Below are 17,812 nucleotides of genomic sequence, written 5' to 3'. Positions count from 1 at the left end.
GTGAGAAACGTCGTATGAATTGCCACTCGGTATAACATTCATATTTGAGAATATGACGATGATAGTATTGAATGGCTATTTTAAAAATATTTGGACAATAAAGGATACGGCATAACACAGTATTCAAGCCAAAACATAAACACTATCATACAAAATAAATATATGCATATTGGATGAACAAAATACTGAGACACTTCGTTTGGAAATGTAAATTCTTCGGTATAACAGTCATGGTCATATTTGGGAACTGGTCGTGTTCAGTACTTAGCAGACATACGGCATAGATGTTAACCACATTTTAAGACTAGACATTAGTTAGTTTAGAAACAGACACAACCTCAAAATCAACCAATTCGGGATGGTGTCCATAAATTTTACGAAGTGTAATTTAAATCTTTCCTCCTCATAACTCTGTTGGAGCAGTTTCTGCGTAAGGATCACACTTCTGTATAGTGTGAACATGCATTAGCAAACCGTATCAATTGAGTTATGTACACACCATACGACGGAGCAGAGGGTATGACAACAATTTGTTTTGTATATCCTTCGCATTAAAATAGTCTTTGATCGATCCTGATGAAGTTGCATCCAGAAAAGCTGTTTTAATATTTTTAACTTATCAAAATCTTGGATTAGTTTGATATCCAGAATAATCTGAAACAGGAGAGGAGACCAAGTACAAACAATTTATAAAGTATCGCTGACATCTATATTGGGCATTTATTAAATCGTCTACAAAAAGAGATTGGGCCAATCTTCTATGATTTAATTCACACTAAGGCTTTTAAAAAAGAAATCTTCTACAAAGATATAGGGGCAATCTTTTATGAATCAATTTACACTAAGGCTTTAAAAAATATATGGCTTTTAATCTTTATCCAAATTCACAATAACACAGGTTGCATTGTGTTCTTTTAGGTGATATCAATATTTCATGCTTATCTGAACATATCATCAAATTATGAAATCCTGATGATTGCTAAGAACTGCAATTTTGACTTCAAACAAGAATCAAGAAGGACATTTTTAACCAGAACCACACATTCAACAATAAATTCGTACGGATATTCACATATCTTTAAAATTACATGAAGGTATTGATATGGTCATTATTCAATGCTAAGTTATTTTTTGAGTTCAGAGGTTTTATTTTTATTAGCTCGAAAGATATAAATATATCTTCAAGGGACACTTTCATTGGAAATTTTAGTTGCTACATTATGACAATTAAGGTGTACACGCAAGCGCAGTCAACATTTGATAGAAATAAGCTTCTAATGTGGTAGGGTAGCGAACAAGTTGAAAATTACCAAAAGGGTTTGCGTTCTTATTTGTTAAACTATATGCTTGTTTAAAAATAATGATTGTAAATAAAAAGATCAAGAAAGCTAACAATCGTATTTTGCAAAATATTAATGTAAACTTTAATTTCAAGAACTTTATCAAGAATAAAAAGATTGGAATATAAAACACCATACAAATGTTATAAGATCTATATAAATATATATAAATCAAAAAGCTGTGTATATGTTTCAAGTTTTAGATCCTGTATGGTGGTAGTGATAACCTTATAACCCGGTTCAGTTCCTGCAAAGTGAGGTGTGAAAACTTGAAATTATTGTGTCATGTCTACCGCTGGATAAATTCCACTACGCATTTTAGATCCATTCTGATCCAATTTTGACTGCATAGTTTTTGAATTTGGGATTTCTTATACATTTGTGTGTTGTCCGAAAGTGGCGTATACTACTGAATTCTGTAAACAGAAAAAAAATTAATGTATATGCAAATACACAATACAATTATTTAAAGACGTTCACTGTGGTTCGTGCAGCGTTTTCTTTAACTTTCTATGTTGTGTCATGTGTACTATTGTTTGTCTGTTTGTCGTTTTAATTTTTAGCCATGGCGTTGTCATTTTTTTTTCTCGATTTATGAGTTTGGCTCCCTCTGGGGTCTTTCGTCACTCTTTTACTCATTAAGTTTTACTGTAGTGTGTGTAATAAAGAGACGATAATTAGGTTTGCATACTGCAGGTAAGAAAACAGGGGATACATTGCTGGAGGATTCTTCAATTTGAAATTTTGTATGCAAGCCGGTTAATTTTATTCACATGGTTTTACCGCGCAAAATTTAAGTTATTTTCATTTTTTACATAATTGATTTTTTTGGGGCATTTTTCGGTGCTTCAATTTACTTTTTCGCCAGATAGATTATTAATTTTTCATTCTTACTAGTGCCGAATATTCATTTCTAAGACGCCCTCAAAGCAAATCAAATGGTTTTCTTATAAAAAGGTTTTGGTAACTTAAAGACTAAAATCAGTGTAATATAATAGATAACAAAACAATTTAAACTACTTTTGATTTCTTATTTTTTTTTTATATCAATGAAAATATGGGCGAAAGATACCAGAGTAACAGTCAAACTCATAAATCGAAAACAAACTCACGTCATGGCTTAAAAATAAAAAAAGACACACACACATATAATAGCACTCAAGAAACACCATAGAAAACTAAAGACTGAACAACACGAACCCCACCAAAACTAGGGGTGTTCTCAGGTGCTCCGGAAGGGTAATAAGATCCGGCTCCACATGTTGCACTGTCGTGTTGCTCATGTTATAACAAAACGGAAAATAGTCTAATTCGGTAAATCACTTTCATGAAAAGGGAAAGGGATTGTAGTTACGACGTAAAAACATATCCGATATCATCTGTGAAACGGTTATTCCATAACGGACAACCAACTCGTGAAGGCGTCCGTAAAATTTATGAAGGGATGATTTCAACTTCACCATTTGGAACTCTTGGTTTAATAGCATCCTAGTGAGCAGATTTTCTTGTTTTGTTTCCATTATTGAATTACTAAAAAAAAACTCCGACAGCATGCTTAAAACATATATATTTTGATACGTTTTACTATTTTAAAATACAACACAAATTCTTTCTTTCGCTATGACCTTTTATGCATTTGTTACATAAAATAATCATTTGTTTGATTATCTTAATGCTAAGGTTCTTTTTTGATATTAATGAAATGGTATGTTCTTTTTTCAAGGTTGGAAAATTGTATGTCTATTACTAACAAAAATGCAAATACAACCAACTGTATAAATTAAATATATTATTAACCAATGATAACGAAGCCGGGATAAGGTATCGGTTTTTGATGTTTTCCAACTAACGAAAGTTCAGATTCATTTGTTTTTTAAATAAATAGAAGGACTTACATCAGTGTCATCCCGTGATGTACAACAGCAACAGTAGGATGCTGCAGCAATGGCTATTACCCATTCATGAACACCAAACACTGCTATGAAGGACGACAAAACAACAGTATCAGTTCTAGGTTCTACTCGCTATAGGATAAAAATAAATATATGTTATAACTATTGCCACTATCATCAACGTCATCAACAGTTAAAAGGTCCATGTGTTATCAGCGTAAAGAATTATAACTCGTGGTGTCTTTATCTATCAAACTATGAAACTGAAGCGATGTTAAGTTGCTTAATGCTTAATAAAGCATAACATGGATGACGTTGCCACTGTTTCGAAGTTTGTTTATTTAATTTTTTTTCTTGTTGAGCAGAATCTGCTTATCCTTGCAGAGAATATGATATCACCTCCAGCTGTTGGTGGGGTTCGTGTTGCTCATTCTTTTTATCTCTATTTTATGTCTTGTGTACTATTATTTGTCTTTTTTTAGCCATGGCGTTGTCAGTTTATTTTCGAGTTTGACTGTCCCTCTGGTATATTTAGCCCCTCTTTCAGCATAATCAACGACTAGTCTACACCTACTCTTTTTTTTACAAAAGTAGTTGGTCATTTTTCTTTTTTATACAATTGAATATTTCTTTTGCTTGTTTACGGGTTGTATATGATGATATAATTGTTTTTGTTTTGTTTAGAAGTTTTCGATACATACAGGTTTTAATCCCTAATTCACTAGGTATATGGTTGACAGTTGTCTTATTGGAAATCGATTCATTTAATACATATCCATTTTGATTGACATTTATATCAGTTAAAATATAGTAATTCAATTCTTTTAAACACATAAGCCTGTCAACATGTTTTTGAATTAACGCGATTGGTACCAAGACATATTAAATATATGTATGTTTTAATGTGTGTGAAAACAACTGCAATACTAAACAACTAAACATCTTTGGTCATTCATGATGCAGTTAAAAACGGACCTTCCATTTTGAAGAAAAACAATTAAGACGTTGAATTTGATTTTCATACAGGCTGCAATATAAAGATTTTTTCTGCAAGATTTTGGAGCAAAATTTTTAGGCATGCAAGTATTTTAAACCAATTAAAAACATAACGACTTATGCAGCAATACGTTTTCTTAAAATACTGGATCTCCAAATAAATCGGCCAAAGCTGTCACAAGAGTGCGCTGAAATCTGTCCAAAAAGATAGAAAACAAAAGTTGCTCTTAAACATTTGAAATAAAAGTAAGCATAGATAGTCATGTCGGACAGGTCAAGGCACGCACAGGATATATTCACCAAAGACAGTTTTCAAATTCGAACCTTATATCAAAAACTAGATACAACGGAAAACAAAAAGGTACAATTCAAATATAAAAAAAAAATAGCTTAAAAAAATGAAGCTCGTACAAGACGAAAATACAGGTAAATTCCAAAAAGAATCCAGAATACCGAAAGGTTCTGGGGTGGTCTTGCTTGGCTTTTGAACATTATATTACAATCAAATATATATGTCTAGCTCAACACACAAAATATAACAACAGGTTGATCTACAACCATGGATATAATCTTACTTGATACAGCTATTGAAATGTTAAAAAGTAGTTACAAGGAACTCTAAATCGTATTATTGACATTGTAATTGCGGAACAAATGAAATAGACATTAACAATCTAGCAAACATGATTTTTAGTTTTACATGTAGTTTGTAACCCAAATTTGTTCTTTTCTCTATCGATTTATGGATTTCGAACAGCGGTATACTACTGTTGCCTTTATTTATACTAGTCCAAATCAAAAGGGGTTTGTTACATAAACAACTTACAACAACCGCTCTGAACAGTCCGAAACTAAATACACTTGGTACAAAAAAAGATGCAGCGACAATATTACAAACCATAAAAGTTGTTTTCTGAAATGAGATAGTTAAGTTTATGTATGTCGCTCTTGTTAATAGAAAACTTATTTAGAATGTAAAAACGAAGAAAAAAAACCCAAATTCATGTAGAGAACTAGTCATTAGCCTTTTATAGTTGACTATGCGGTATAGACTTTGCTCGTTGTTGACGGCTGTACGGTGACATATAGTCGTTAATCTTTATGTTATTTGGTTTCTAGTGGAGAGTTGTATCCTTGCCACATTTTTAATATATTAAAGACTTGCTATTAAAAATGTTTTGTTTTTAAGTGATTCTTTAAAGAAAATTTTTACATTTTCAATGACAATGACTTTTTCTTGGAATAGAATAAAATAGTTTGTCAATATGTTACATTTATTTAAATAGCCTTCCGCTTTTTGTGTTAATCAATTGAAATTCTGTTTTTACTTTGTAGTTTTTTAAAGAGAAATGAATACATGAGAAAGTAAACAAACAGCAGCAAATAACATAATTTCGTTTGATATAGACAAATTCAAGGGTAGAGGAAAAGTAGATACATTACATGAAGTCAGTAGATGGTAAAGCAAACTAAGAATTCTGAAATCAACATTTGACTTTTACCTCATTTAATCTGGAGTGGATAATAATACCACATCTTTTTCTACAATTTAATAAAATTGTATGTAATAACATATATTATTTCTTACCAAACATCTCCAACTACTTTGACGTCTCTGGGTCATACAAAATGGAAAGCTTCCAGTAATTATAAACTGTTAATGAGAGAAAGGAAATTTGATAACCTGATGTTTGAAATATCAATATGTACATGAAGATACATTTTTGTTTGATTGAGTGGCTAATTAATCATGTGTTAATCGTTTGAGGTTCATTGGCAAATAGTATACGGTTAAATGTTTAAACGCTCATATAAGCATTTTATTTAATAAATCCTGCCTTGTACTACACTGTAACACAATAATTTTTTTATGAACTTCATAGCTCACAAGCTGTTTGAAGAATGACATTTAGACTAAATTGGATTTTTTGTCTCCCAATCATAAAAATGCAGAATTTTGTGTTTTAATCACAGGACAACGTTGGTTTGGTTTCTACAGCTGAAAATTGGTATTCGCTCTGGTTCTCTACTACATATGTAAACATGTGGCTAAGTATCCATGAAGTTTTCCCCAGTGACCAAGCAACTACATTTATTATTACGATAACAACATTCAAAACTTAAATAAATGGATGTTAGTTGTGCTTACCCATCCGGAAAACAGGACACACATTATGTCAAAAAGAAAGAATGATTGAGCTGTCGACAATTCATGTTCACATTCTTTGTCATAATAATACGTTCCATTGTTATTAATGTAGCAATCTTTACTCATATCAACATTGTCAATGATGAATACAGTAATACCCAGTATTGCACATAGTATACCAATGCCTATGTGCAATCCACCAAACGCTCTCAGTGTCTTCATAGGATAGTCTATATTGACTCCGTTGTTTTCATTCTGTACATTCATTATCAGTTGATTTGTGATGGTGTTTCTATAAAACGTTTACATCTATCAATAAACGCAAGTAAAAAAAACAGAAATATGACAAGGAAAAGTATTGAAACATCATCAAGAATCAGTCTTGTTAAAATTGATAATGCGTGAATTCAGAAAACGGACAAGGAAAAATGAATGGACATCTTTGAAATGAAATTGTATGCATTGTTAAGAGTTAAAATGACCTTTATTTGCAGTCATTTATAATAGTAATATATCATCCGTTGGAGGAAGTGTCACTTTAAAAAAAAACTTTTAACAAGGTTAATGCAAAGGTGCTACTACCACAAAAAGCTGACAGGTTGAAATTTACTGTGAAGTTTTAATAATTATATGATCTTTTTGCTTCAACATAATATTTTTTTTATACTAGTATATAGAGGTATTAGTTAAAGACGACGTATAATTTTCTTCTTTATGAAACTGATAACAAAATGAGCGTATCAACAAACACGTAAATGTACCAAACGCTATAAACGATAAAACAGTTAAAGGTCACACTTGTAAACAACAATATTTGTTTTACCAACAGGAGACCTGTTAGTTAGCATTTGAAACTCTTGCTTTATAATTTTCTTGTTCAATTGAATTCGGAAAAATGAATTTATTATCTAGATATATTCAGACAATTTTTTCACAATGAAGGTCATGGCCACTTCATTTTTTTAGCTACAGATGTTATTGGCTTACATATATAGCTACAAATAAAGTAAAGAATGGAAATCGGGAATTAGTCAAAGAGACAACAATCCAACCAAAAGAGCAGATAGCAGCCAAAGATTAAAAATGAGTCTTCAACACAGCTCACCCGGAAGTGGTGCTCTGCTGGCCTCTAAATAAAATTTAGTACTAGTTCAGTGAAAATGGAATCACACTTAACTCAAAAACATATAATTGAACTAAAATTCGAACATACAAGACTAATAAAGGCCAAAGGTTGCTGAATTATGACAGGCGCAAAAAGATAGCGGGGTTAATATAAATTAAAAAAGATGTGATATGATTGCCTATGAGACAACTCTCCACAAAAGACCAAATGTCACAGAAATTAACAACCGTAGGTACCGGTACGCCTTTAACAATTATCAAATCCCAAACATATTAAATATGTTTTGTGAGAAATCAACCAAAAAAATATCCTTGATATGTTCATTTTCAGGAAATGCCATGTTTTACAAAATGTTACTGTATCTGAGTAGAAAGTTGATGAACTATGGGTATGACAAAGAACGTGTCGTTCTTTTGTAACAAACAGTTCCTGGGAAGGTACATTGTTGAAAAATATTTCGTATTAACTTTACAAATGATACACGATGGTCTTGCAGTATATATTTTGTGTACTGACGTTGTTTATCATCTAAAAACGTGTTATAGTGTTCTTTTATTAGTTTTTTTATTAATAATTTTTTTACCGTGTTTTTTAGTGATATCTATTCAACTTGGCTCTTTACTTTTACATCCCTATAAACTAGGTTCAATCAACCATTTTTACATTGGAAAATGCCTGTTAGAAGTTAGGAATATAACAGTTGTTATCAATTCGTTTGGTGTGTTTGAGCTTTTGATCTTGCCATTTGATTAGGCTCTCTCCGTTTTGAACTTTCCTCGGAGTTCAGATTTTTCATGATTTTACTTTTTATACACACCAAGCTACACCAATCTAAAGATTGCCATAGTTGATTTTAGCACAATTGCAAGGATCCGCCAGACCTCCCGCTCCTTTTCTCATTTTTTTTAATGTGAGTTTTCTGACGAAACGAACGTGTGGTGAACCCACTGATAAGTCTAGTATATCTAAAGAAAAGGAAATGTAATGACATAGTCATGTAGTTTTAGCGCACTTTTGTCTAAAATACTAACGAACAGGTCTAAAATATGATCATTAATTTTGCACTCGATTTTTAAGTTACTTTCAATAATTTTGAAGCGCATTTACGACTGCAACCTTTACCTTTATATTTATTGATCATAAGTCTTCAATTAAAGGAGATTAACACAGGACACATCTAGCGTATTTATTCGAATAGGAACATGGAAAACCAACTTATTTTCGCGTATACTTTATTTCGAGTCCAGCCCTTTCTAGCCTTTTCGCGGTTCTCAAATTTCCAAAAAAAAAATCCATGTTTTACATATTCATGACGATATATATTCGCGATATTTTTCTACTCGCGAAACTCGCGAAAAATAAATCGGTCGCAAAAATCTGTTGGTTAAGAGTAACACTCAATGCGGCTGTTTAAAAAGTCTGACCTGAAGAGGACAGATTACATGTATCTTTCTACTTGGTTTACTAACTGAGGATGTGTGATTGCATTTCGAAATAAATTGATCTTTACCTTGTTATCTAACTGGAGTTTTACACTGCAATACTGTTATATGAATGGGTGTATGTGATAATTTTTAATATCCTAGTTCAATTATAATAATGGGAGAAATGTAAATAGATTGAGTTTCATTATTAGACGTCGATTAATTATTCTGGAAAGGGGATTAAGAAATTGTTTTTGACGGTATATGAAGTTCACCTGTTATTTGTTCTGCTTTTTAAATACTTTGATGAACAGTTATTTCCTGTACTTTGGATCAAACAGTGTTAAAATATTTTTTAGAGTTAAGGTAATAGTAATGAGAACAAAACTGTATAGATCGGAGTGTCTTTAGTTTGTGAAAGCTTGGATAAATTATCTGAATTTCTTATGTCATGTGTAATTTGACCTGATTGAAATATTTGACATCGATAATTTATTAAACCTGACCATGGGAATATAATTTGGTATTAAATCTTATATTCAGAGATTGTATTTATTGTAACTATTTATTTTTAAACTAAAGATCTGCATTTCACGGAAAATCCTCATTCGGCAATCCTCGGTAGAATCCGCTTCTCTCCTTCTATCGTTAGATGAAGGTACGGAATCAGCTGAGTTGAGACGAATGGGAGAATCCTGTCTAAACTAAATCCGTTATAAAAATGTTCAGAGAGCTGTTTTAATTGAATTTGTTTAGAACTTTCCAAATAAGATAGATAATATTATTTGATAAGCAGTTCTGACAGTTATATAACAGAACAATTCTAAGAGAGTGCTGTTCAGTTTTAGTTTTGATGTTAACCAATTAGATTTTGTGGAAAGGTCTGAAAAAAATGGTTAAGTGTAAGGGTGACTTCTTGGCGCCTGTAAACATACTAACCACCTTCTGTATCTGTCTGTCTCAAGTAACGAGTCTGTATTTTGGATGTTTTGATGTGTAGCTGAATATCATATTAATATTTCGTAAATTGTTGCATAGATCAATGCTAGTGTTTTCTCGTATGAATTGTATCATATCGGGAACTTTTATAGGTTTCTATGAGGTATGAATTTACCTCATTGCTTAATGTTAAACAGTTACCTACAGTTGCTAATATTTACGTAACGTTATAGCTGATGGTAGTGTATTTCATTGGCAATTTAATTCCATATTCTTATTCATATATTCTTTTCAGTTTTTTTTTATATATCATAATTGCAGTTTAGCTGTTTTATTTCTATCGGTGCTTAGGGATGTACTGTGTGGGCTAAGGTAAAATTAAAATGAAAATATGCTAAACATATTGATAGGTCATGGAGCTCCTTTTCGAGATAGTTGACTAAAATATGGCAGGAATAGGCTGACTCGGACTTCTACCTTATAAATGCATTGGTATTATTTGGGTCTCAAATAAAAAAAAAAGAAAATTTTTTGTCAAATGATCTTTAATGAGCTATTAAGTCTTATGTTAAAAGATAAATAGGTGTTATGGGGCAAATTCTTTACCTTGTATCGTATGTAAAACAATGTTCAGACTTCTCAGTGTTTTACATACATATTTTTTTTAAAAACCTCACCTTAGTACATCCTTAAATTATTAATCAACATACGTTAACCGAACTACTGACCTGAGTAACCAAAGTGACCATAGTTGGAATATAAAAGCAAAATCTATTGATATCCCTATGTGCTTGATGAGCACATTTTGTATCAAAATACATTAAAATATTTGAGCAAAATGAAACGTATTTTTTTTGTCGGTTAGTCGTTTCATTTAAACAATAGACGAATGTTTATTGTTAGGAAAGCAAAAATCCGAAAACAAAATCTGACTATAATTAAAAACCAATTGTTCAGAGAACAGTTGAAGGCCTTTCCACATCAAAGAAATTTTGAAAAGAAGCTAGTTTCTTCAGACTGATGCGATAAATAATGGTTTTGATATGCTTGAAAGTGAACTAAAGGCGATCATATGCTACTTCCGGTTTAGTAAATGTTACTTTCGGTCTCATATGATAGCTTCTTTCACACTGATTCCAAAAATATATAGTTTCTATATACTTTTGCCTGTAAACCGGGATATAATTGACCACTTCCGGTTTACAGAAAGTCATTAATTTTCTAGTCTTGAGTGATAAGTTAATGTATTTAAGTTACAAAATATATGGATTCTGAGTACTTTGATATGCAAAAAGTGCAAAATAGCTACTTTCGGTTTTCTCAAGGTCACTTCCGGTTGTCATTTTTCAAGGTCATGTCTCACCTAACCTTTTGTACAAGGTCATATGGCTTTATAATGAACTTAGTTGAAGTTATAATAAAATAACCTTATATTAAGACATTTCAGGGGCACTAACTCCTATAAGATGCCATTTAATTGTATCAGACCAAATGTAACATATCTTCATTGAAATAAAGCAAACATTTTGCACTTGTTCTTTAATGTATATCTTTAAAAGTGTCGGAGAAAATCTCAAAACAAGGAAAATTCAAAATTTAGAACTTGACCTTGACCTTTCCTTAATGAGTCAGCTATTATATTTAGTAGTATTGTATTATAGAGGTTATATTCAGCTCAGAAGTCAATACTGATAAATTGTCCTTTAATAAAGTTTGAAATTATATAGGCAACGTTGACCTGTTAGATTTTTATATTTAACAGTCCTTGTTTGTCATAAAGTTTTTCAATGTATCCTTGGCTTTTAAACGCATTTGATACACATTTTGAATATGTTGATCAGCATTGCCCTTGCACGCTCTAGATACGGGCGCAATTTTATTTTATTAATCTTTTTGGTCTACATATGTTACGAAATAAACATATAAGAAACTAACTTCTATAATAACTGAATATTCTTTAAACTGAAAAACCTTGTAAATTGAAGTTAAATTTGTAACAAAGAACAATAGTTTTTAATTTCTGCCCGACTAAATATTGCAATAGGAATGAGAAAATGTGGTTTGAGTGCCAATGAGAGAGCTCTCTATCCAAGTCATAGTTTGTAGAAGTAACCCATTATAGGTCAAAGTATGTTCTTCAACACATAAACTTGGTTCTCAACGAACAGCAAGCTATAAATGACTAGTGGAAAACCATCCAAACAAGAAAACCAACGATCTAATTTATAAATTTATACATGTATAAAAAACGAAAAACGAGAAACATTTATGAACCACATCAACAAATAACAACACTGCACATCTAGTTCAATATTGTTAAGTTTACAGACAATATTGAGTGCTGTTCAATCGTTATACATGTTATATTTTACTAAATTGTATTTATTATTTCTATGTTCAAATATTTTTTCATGAAAATGTCTTTTTATTCATTTTTGTGCAGTCTTGTATGTTATTTGTTCTTACAAAAAGTACAGAAATACCAGTCTGATTGGGTTGTCATTCTAGATGTGCCTCTAGCAGGTGAAATTATGCAAGTGCTATAGATTTTCTCCTCCGTCCATCAATTCTTGTTTATAACAAATAAGATTTTGTTTGCTAGTGTATGATTTACAACAAGGTATTTGGTATTTTACCTCGTCTTCAATCTTCAAATATATGTCATCTTTCCTATAGCTTCAACATAAAGTTACTTGCCCTTGCCAGTCAAAAACAAATAAACCATTCAAGCCAATCTAAGGACGATTTCCATATCTTGGCACTTGACTTCATAAGTGTGACATTTTTAGGAAATGTTTGAAAACAGATCCGGAATATCTTTAAACGATTTAACACAATGTAAACAATGATAAACAATTTTTTTTAAAATCTCTCTGGATTTCAGATATAAAAAAATGGAATTTACAACAATGCACATATAAAATAAGTGTAAGGACAGATAAAACGACGAAAGTGAAATAAAAAAAAAATGAATAACTTGCACGGTGCTAGAACCGAACGGAATGAGGATTACATGTAAATTATAATAAACGTCTCGAACCGCTTTTCCGGAATTACATAAATTGTGTAACAGATTGGTGTGGTCTATCTAAATTAAGAATTTCTTGTAAATCGAATAAGAAATGTTTCAAATGAAAGTTGTTTTTTATAAAGTAAATACCAGAGAGTATTGTTTTGGTAAAAATCCGCAAATGAAGGGTTTTGTTATTATCCTGTAATTTAGGGAAAGCGGTGACAATCGTGTTTAGCACAGCAACTTAATAATTCTAATTTTAAACATTTAAAATATAGTTATTGTCTCTTTTAACAAAAATGTTTTGATCATTCATTTATGTGAAAAATACCGTGATAATTATAAATAACATTTTAGTGTATCAGTGAATTTTGTCTTTCACACTACATAACGCTCAAAAACTCATTTTAATAGAAATTCAACCTTACAATTTTCTTCCGGCATGTTCAAAATATAACTCTAACACATAATTGTTCTTTCATTTTAAAAAACATTCCTAGCTGTGTGTTCTTTGGGTGTTTTCAAACTCTAAGAATCGTTTCAGATTTCACTGCTGCACTAGTATCCTTGTTTTATTCTTGTCGTGCTAATATCGGAGTATATAACGATTCCACAAGATGAAAAGAAAAATTTTAAAAATTATATAAAAATTATAAGCTTGGACATATAAAAATTAAGTGTAGACAACCGGTGCAAGCTCTTCAAGCGGTATTTTTTAACATTGCCATAAAACCAGGTTCAACCCGCCATATGTGTCCTGTTCGAAGTCAGGACTATGACATTAATATCAAATAGTCAGGTTCTATGTATGTTGGCGGGTTTTATTATTTATTTTTTTTTTTTAAAGTTCAGTACTTCTGTTGTTCTGTTATTTTTATTTCTATAAGATGTTTTTACTTTGGTTTTAGTTTGTTACGCGGATTTGTATTTTTTTTATTGAATTATGACTATTGAACATCAGTATATTACTGTTGCCTTTATCAGGGTGTGAATAAGGTCCTTCATTTCTGTTTTCTTTGATTTTTCTGGCGGATAGTATCTTTTCTCAATACTAAGGACTTATTTTTTTATTTTTTTTTGCTGAATTATTTTAAATCTTTTTTTCTCTATTTTTTAGTATGTCTCGACTTTATATTATGCACCTTTTCCATCATTCTACATTCTGGAAACTCCATCCATAACACCCAATCATGTTTGGAAAAGAAAGCTACGGAATATCTTTTACACATGAAGATTCATACACCATGTGTAGGTTTTCGCCTAAAATGTTGCTACATACGAATGAATAATTCTTAATACATATATATTTAACTGGAAAAATAGTTAGATAAACAGGTATAAAAAAATAGTATACCATGACTTGTATATTTTACAAAAATTCGTTAGTTTGATTGACTAACAACAATTGCGCGTCATTCAAAAATGTATCTTCGTACCAAAATGAAATGTTGCATTCGTAATGACATGTGTTTCTTCAAAAGTGCACAGGTTATTACAAAACAAAACTGGATGTTTTTGTGTATGGTCTTATAAGAATAAACTGTATTATAATAATTGAATGCTTATTATTTTTATTTCATTGGTGTATGAAAAGTTGATCATGCATTACATTTTAAGAATTAAAACGCTTCATGTAAAATGTGCTTCGCTCAACACTTTACATTCCAATAAAATTACAAAGAGAAGCATTTATTTCTTAAAAGCGTTAACCGTGTGCTCATTTTGAGAATTCACACAGAATACACTTCGGTCAAGAATTTTACACCCTAATGAATTTTTAAAAAGAATCATTCAATTCTTAATTGATATGTTAATTATCTTTAATTTCATGTCTATAAAATGAACCAACAGAATCATCAGGAACATGATTATACCACAATGACATCCCCCCTCCAAAAAAAACCACTTTTTCAAAATTACAATTATATTTAATTTTCTGAAAATAGTCGCATTATTAAACGTCTTATTTTTTTCCTTACTTGGAATGATAGATTATAACCTAAAAAATGAAAAAGTCAGTACTTCTTTTGAAACAGCCTGGGGCTTCAAGTATCAACATTTAACTATATCGAGTGGAGACATATCGTAGCACTTATTGGTGTGTTGGAATCTTTATATCAAACACGTCTTACCTGAACGGATAACTTCCCCTTCTCTTGTTAGGCTAATAAATGAGGAAGTTGTTTTGTGGGTAGAGATAACACTTCTTCATCTATATCCTCATGTCTATGTTACTAGTTGTTTACAGTGCTATGTAAATGTAGGTTTTTGATAAATTCCATTATCCACTGCAAATGAAATATGTTGATTAACATGATTAATGTTATCAGAATAAGCTTTCATTTATCTATGTCCATTTGCTATTCTGAGCAAAGAACAGTGGATGGCAGAGGGAGGGGGTGTTGGGGATGATCGAGTATTTTTGTCTTCATACGGAACATTAATTCAATCTGGTGTTTATCAGGTTTATTTTTCACTCTGTTAATAATTAAGAATACATAATTTAGACGAAAGTTTATAATTTGGGAAGCAAAAAAAAAAAAAAATAGAAAATAGAATATGACCATTATTTGAGATAAAATAAAACTGTCACTACAATTTACAACAATTAACATATATGCCTTTAATTTAAGACTGTACTTGTATAGGGCAAGACTTTTGGGTTTTTAAAAAATTGGACAGTATCCTTCCATAATATAAACAATGGAATTCTAAGTTCTTCACTAAATGGTTCTCAAAGATGCAGGCAACAATTTTTTTCTTTTTTAGTTTCAGTTCCGAAACTTACACGTTTCCTTCAAATGCTTGTTTACACATGTTATTATGCTTCTTATTTTAATAGATTTTGACAGAAGGTTTTTATTATGTTGAAATTTGTTATAAAAAGTGCAAACATATTTTGATCAAAATGCAAAATGTGTGCGACGAGTAAAAAATCAGAAAGCTATGGAAGTAGCTAGAATTGTATTGTATTTGTTCAAGACCATATGAGTATTTGGACCATACGCGTATGGTCCGATCATACGCGTATTGTCGAACCATATGAGTTTTTATACTCCAAGTATTTCTGCATGTCGACATTTTAATCAACATGATCAACTTTTGAAACCTAAGGCGATTTTGGTATGGACCTTTGTTTTTAACTTTTTCCCGAATTTCTTCTAATCTCAACTTGTTTTCATTGTATTATTGTGTTCTTCTTTTTTGACAGTTCATTTAGTTTTTCCGTGCAGTTATTTTTATAAGCCGACATATTGCGTTTTGAACATAAGTAAGGAAGAATCAATAATGACCATGTAAACATATTTTACTTTAATTTTAATTTAATGATGTGACAAAAATCCCCTCCTCAGTTCATCGAATGACAAACCGATTTTGACTTATCACTGGGTTTCAACTAACATGAGCAACAAAACGGGTGTCACATGTGGTCCAGAAACTGCTTACCAATATTGAGCACCTGAGATAGCCCGCGGCTTTTGTTGGGTTCTTGTTGCTCATGATCAGTCTTACGTTTTTATGTTGTGTCTTTTTCGGTTTTTGTCTTGGTATTGTCGGCTCTGTTTTGAAAGTTTGTGAGTTTATATATCCCTTTGGTATATTTTGCCTCTCTTCAAGAAACAACTCTGAATACAATAAAAGGAAAAAACGAAACACAATTACATGTCATTGATTTATTTAATAAATGTCGCAGAAAACAACATACCTTACAACTTGTGACAAAATCGCCATATGAAGTACTTTGTATACATATTAAGCTTTGTCTTTTTACGATATAAGTTAGCAATATTTGTTAAAGTCGGTCGGGAAATCTCTTCATTTATCATGTTTATCATATGTACATTTTATAGAAAAAGTCTAGAGAAATAATGATATGTTTTATGGCTGATTGGTTGTTGTTTGCTTACGTCCAGTAGCAAAAATTGATGCACAGTCAGGAAAAAAAGCAAATTAACAAAACATCAAATAGGTAGGAGTTTGCATAGTTTCGATCATCTTTATGGACAATAAATCTAGTGTTTGCACTCGTGTATCTTGGGATATAGTCTCAATGATAAAAGAGACTATTGTTTTAGACCTAGAATGAAGGGCGATTATTTCTGCTACCATATTTTGCCCTTCAAACAGTTGTTGCAAGAACTATTTCTAGTATCACTATCCCTACTAAAATCCATAGAATTTTAAAATATCCCTATTCAGACCGGACATTCCTGAATATGCACCTAATTATAAAGAATTTTAGTTCAACTAATTCGGATATATGACAAGTTCGTCCATGATGAGGGTTTTTATATTACGTAGTTTGTTATCAACAAATAGACATTTCAAATTTTGTGATACAATCAAAACAGGTTATCTATTTTTAAATGGTGACGTTCCCTTGTTACCATCTTACGGTGTTTATATATCACAACTTTTACGATTCGCTGGTGTATGTAACAACGTTTTAGATTTTAACGAGAGAAATTAATGTATTACTGAAAAATTATTACACCAGGGTTTTCTATTTCACAAACTAGTCAAACATTTACTAAATTTTATCATCGGTACAAGGACATCATTCGTAAATTTAGTTCAACATGCAGACTTCTTATACGTTCAGGTATTCCACACATCTGTTATGGTAATATTCTTTAATTTATAAAGTACAAAACTGTCAGTATTCACCTCAGAGGCTAAAAAAAACCTTAAATAGACTTATTAAGAAGGGATATATTTACGATTCTGTTGTCAGGTCTTAAAGATAGCATATGTTGGCTTTAATATTGATTCACGTATAGGGTCTTTGCATCGGAACTAAACACATTTATTTAAAAACCAGTTGTTGGCATGACACGGGTTATGCTCCTCTCATATATTTCATGATGGTATAGTACTAAACTCCTAACGGAAGGGATTGTGCCTGATATTCACGTGATGAAGACATAATCTT

General features: G+C 31.2%; 1 protein-coding gene across 2 annotated transcripts; it reads right to left on the bottom strand.

The window, feature by feature from the left end:
• Nucleotides 1-1,404: 1,404 nt before the first annotated feature.
• LOC139482009 (uncharacterized) lies at nt 1,405-6,662 on the bottom strand. Of its 2 annotated transcripts, XM_071265642.1 has the most exons (5): nt 6,378-6,662; nt 5,817-5,882; nt 5,055-5,141; nt 3,236-3,364; nt 1,409-1,756 (listed from the first exon to the last, which is right to left on the bottom strand). In XM_071265642.1, exons 1-5 carry the CDS (start codon nt 6,642-6,644, stop codon nt 1,712-1,714), a joined length of 594 nt encoding a protein of 197 aa, XP_071121743.1. In that variant the 5' UTR covers nt 6,645-6,662; the 3' UTR covers nt 1,409-1,711. The 2 variants fall into 2 exon arrangements, with proteins under 2 accessions (XP_071121744.1, XP_071121743.1); XM_071265643.1 differs by lacking the exon at nt 5,055-5,141 and having other exon boundaries at nt 1,405-1,756.
• Between the last annotated feature and the right edge of the window lie 11,150 nt (nt 6,663-17,812).

This window comes from Mytilus edulis, chromosome 7, assembly GCF_963676685.1.
Source record: "Mytilus edulis chromosome 7, xbMytEdul2.2, whole genome shotgun sequence".
In the NCBI taxonomy this organism is placed as follows: Eukaryota; Metazoa; Mollusca; class Bivalvia; order Mytilida; family Mytilidae; genus Mytilus; species Mytilus edulis.
This window is presented reverse-complemented; position numbering and strand designations above follow the sequence as displayed.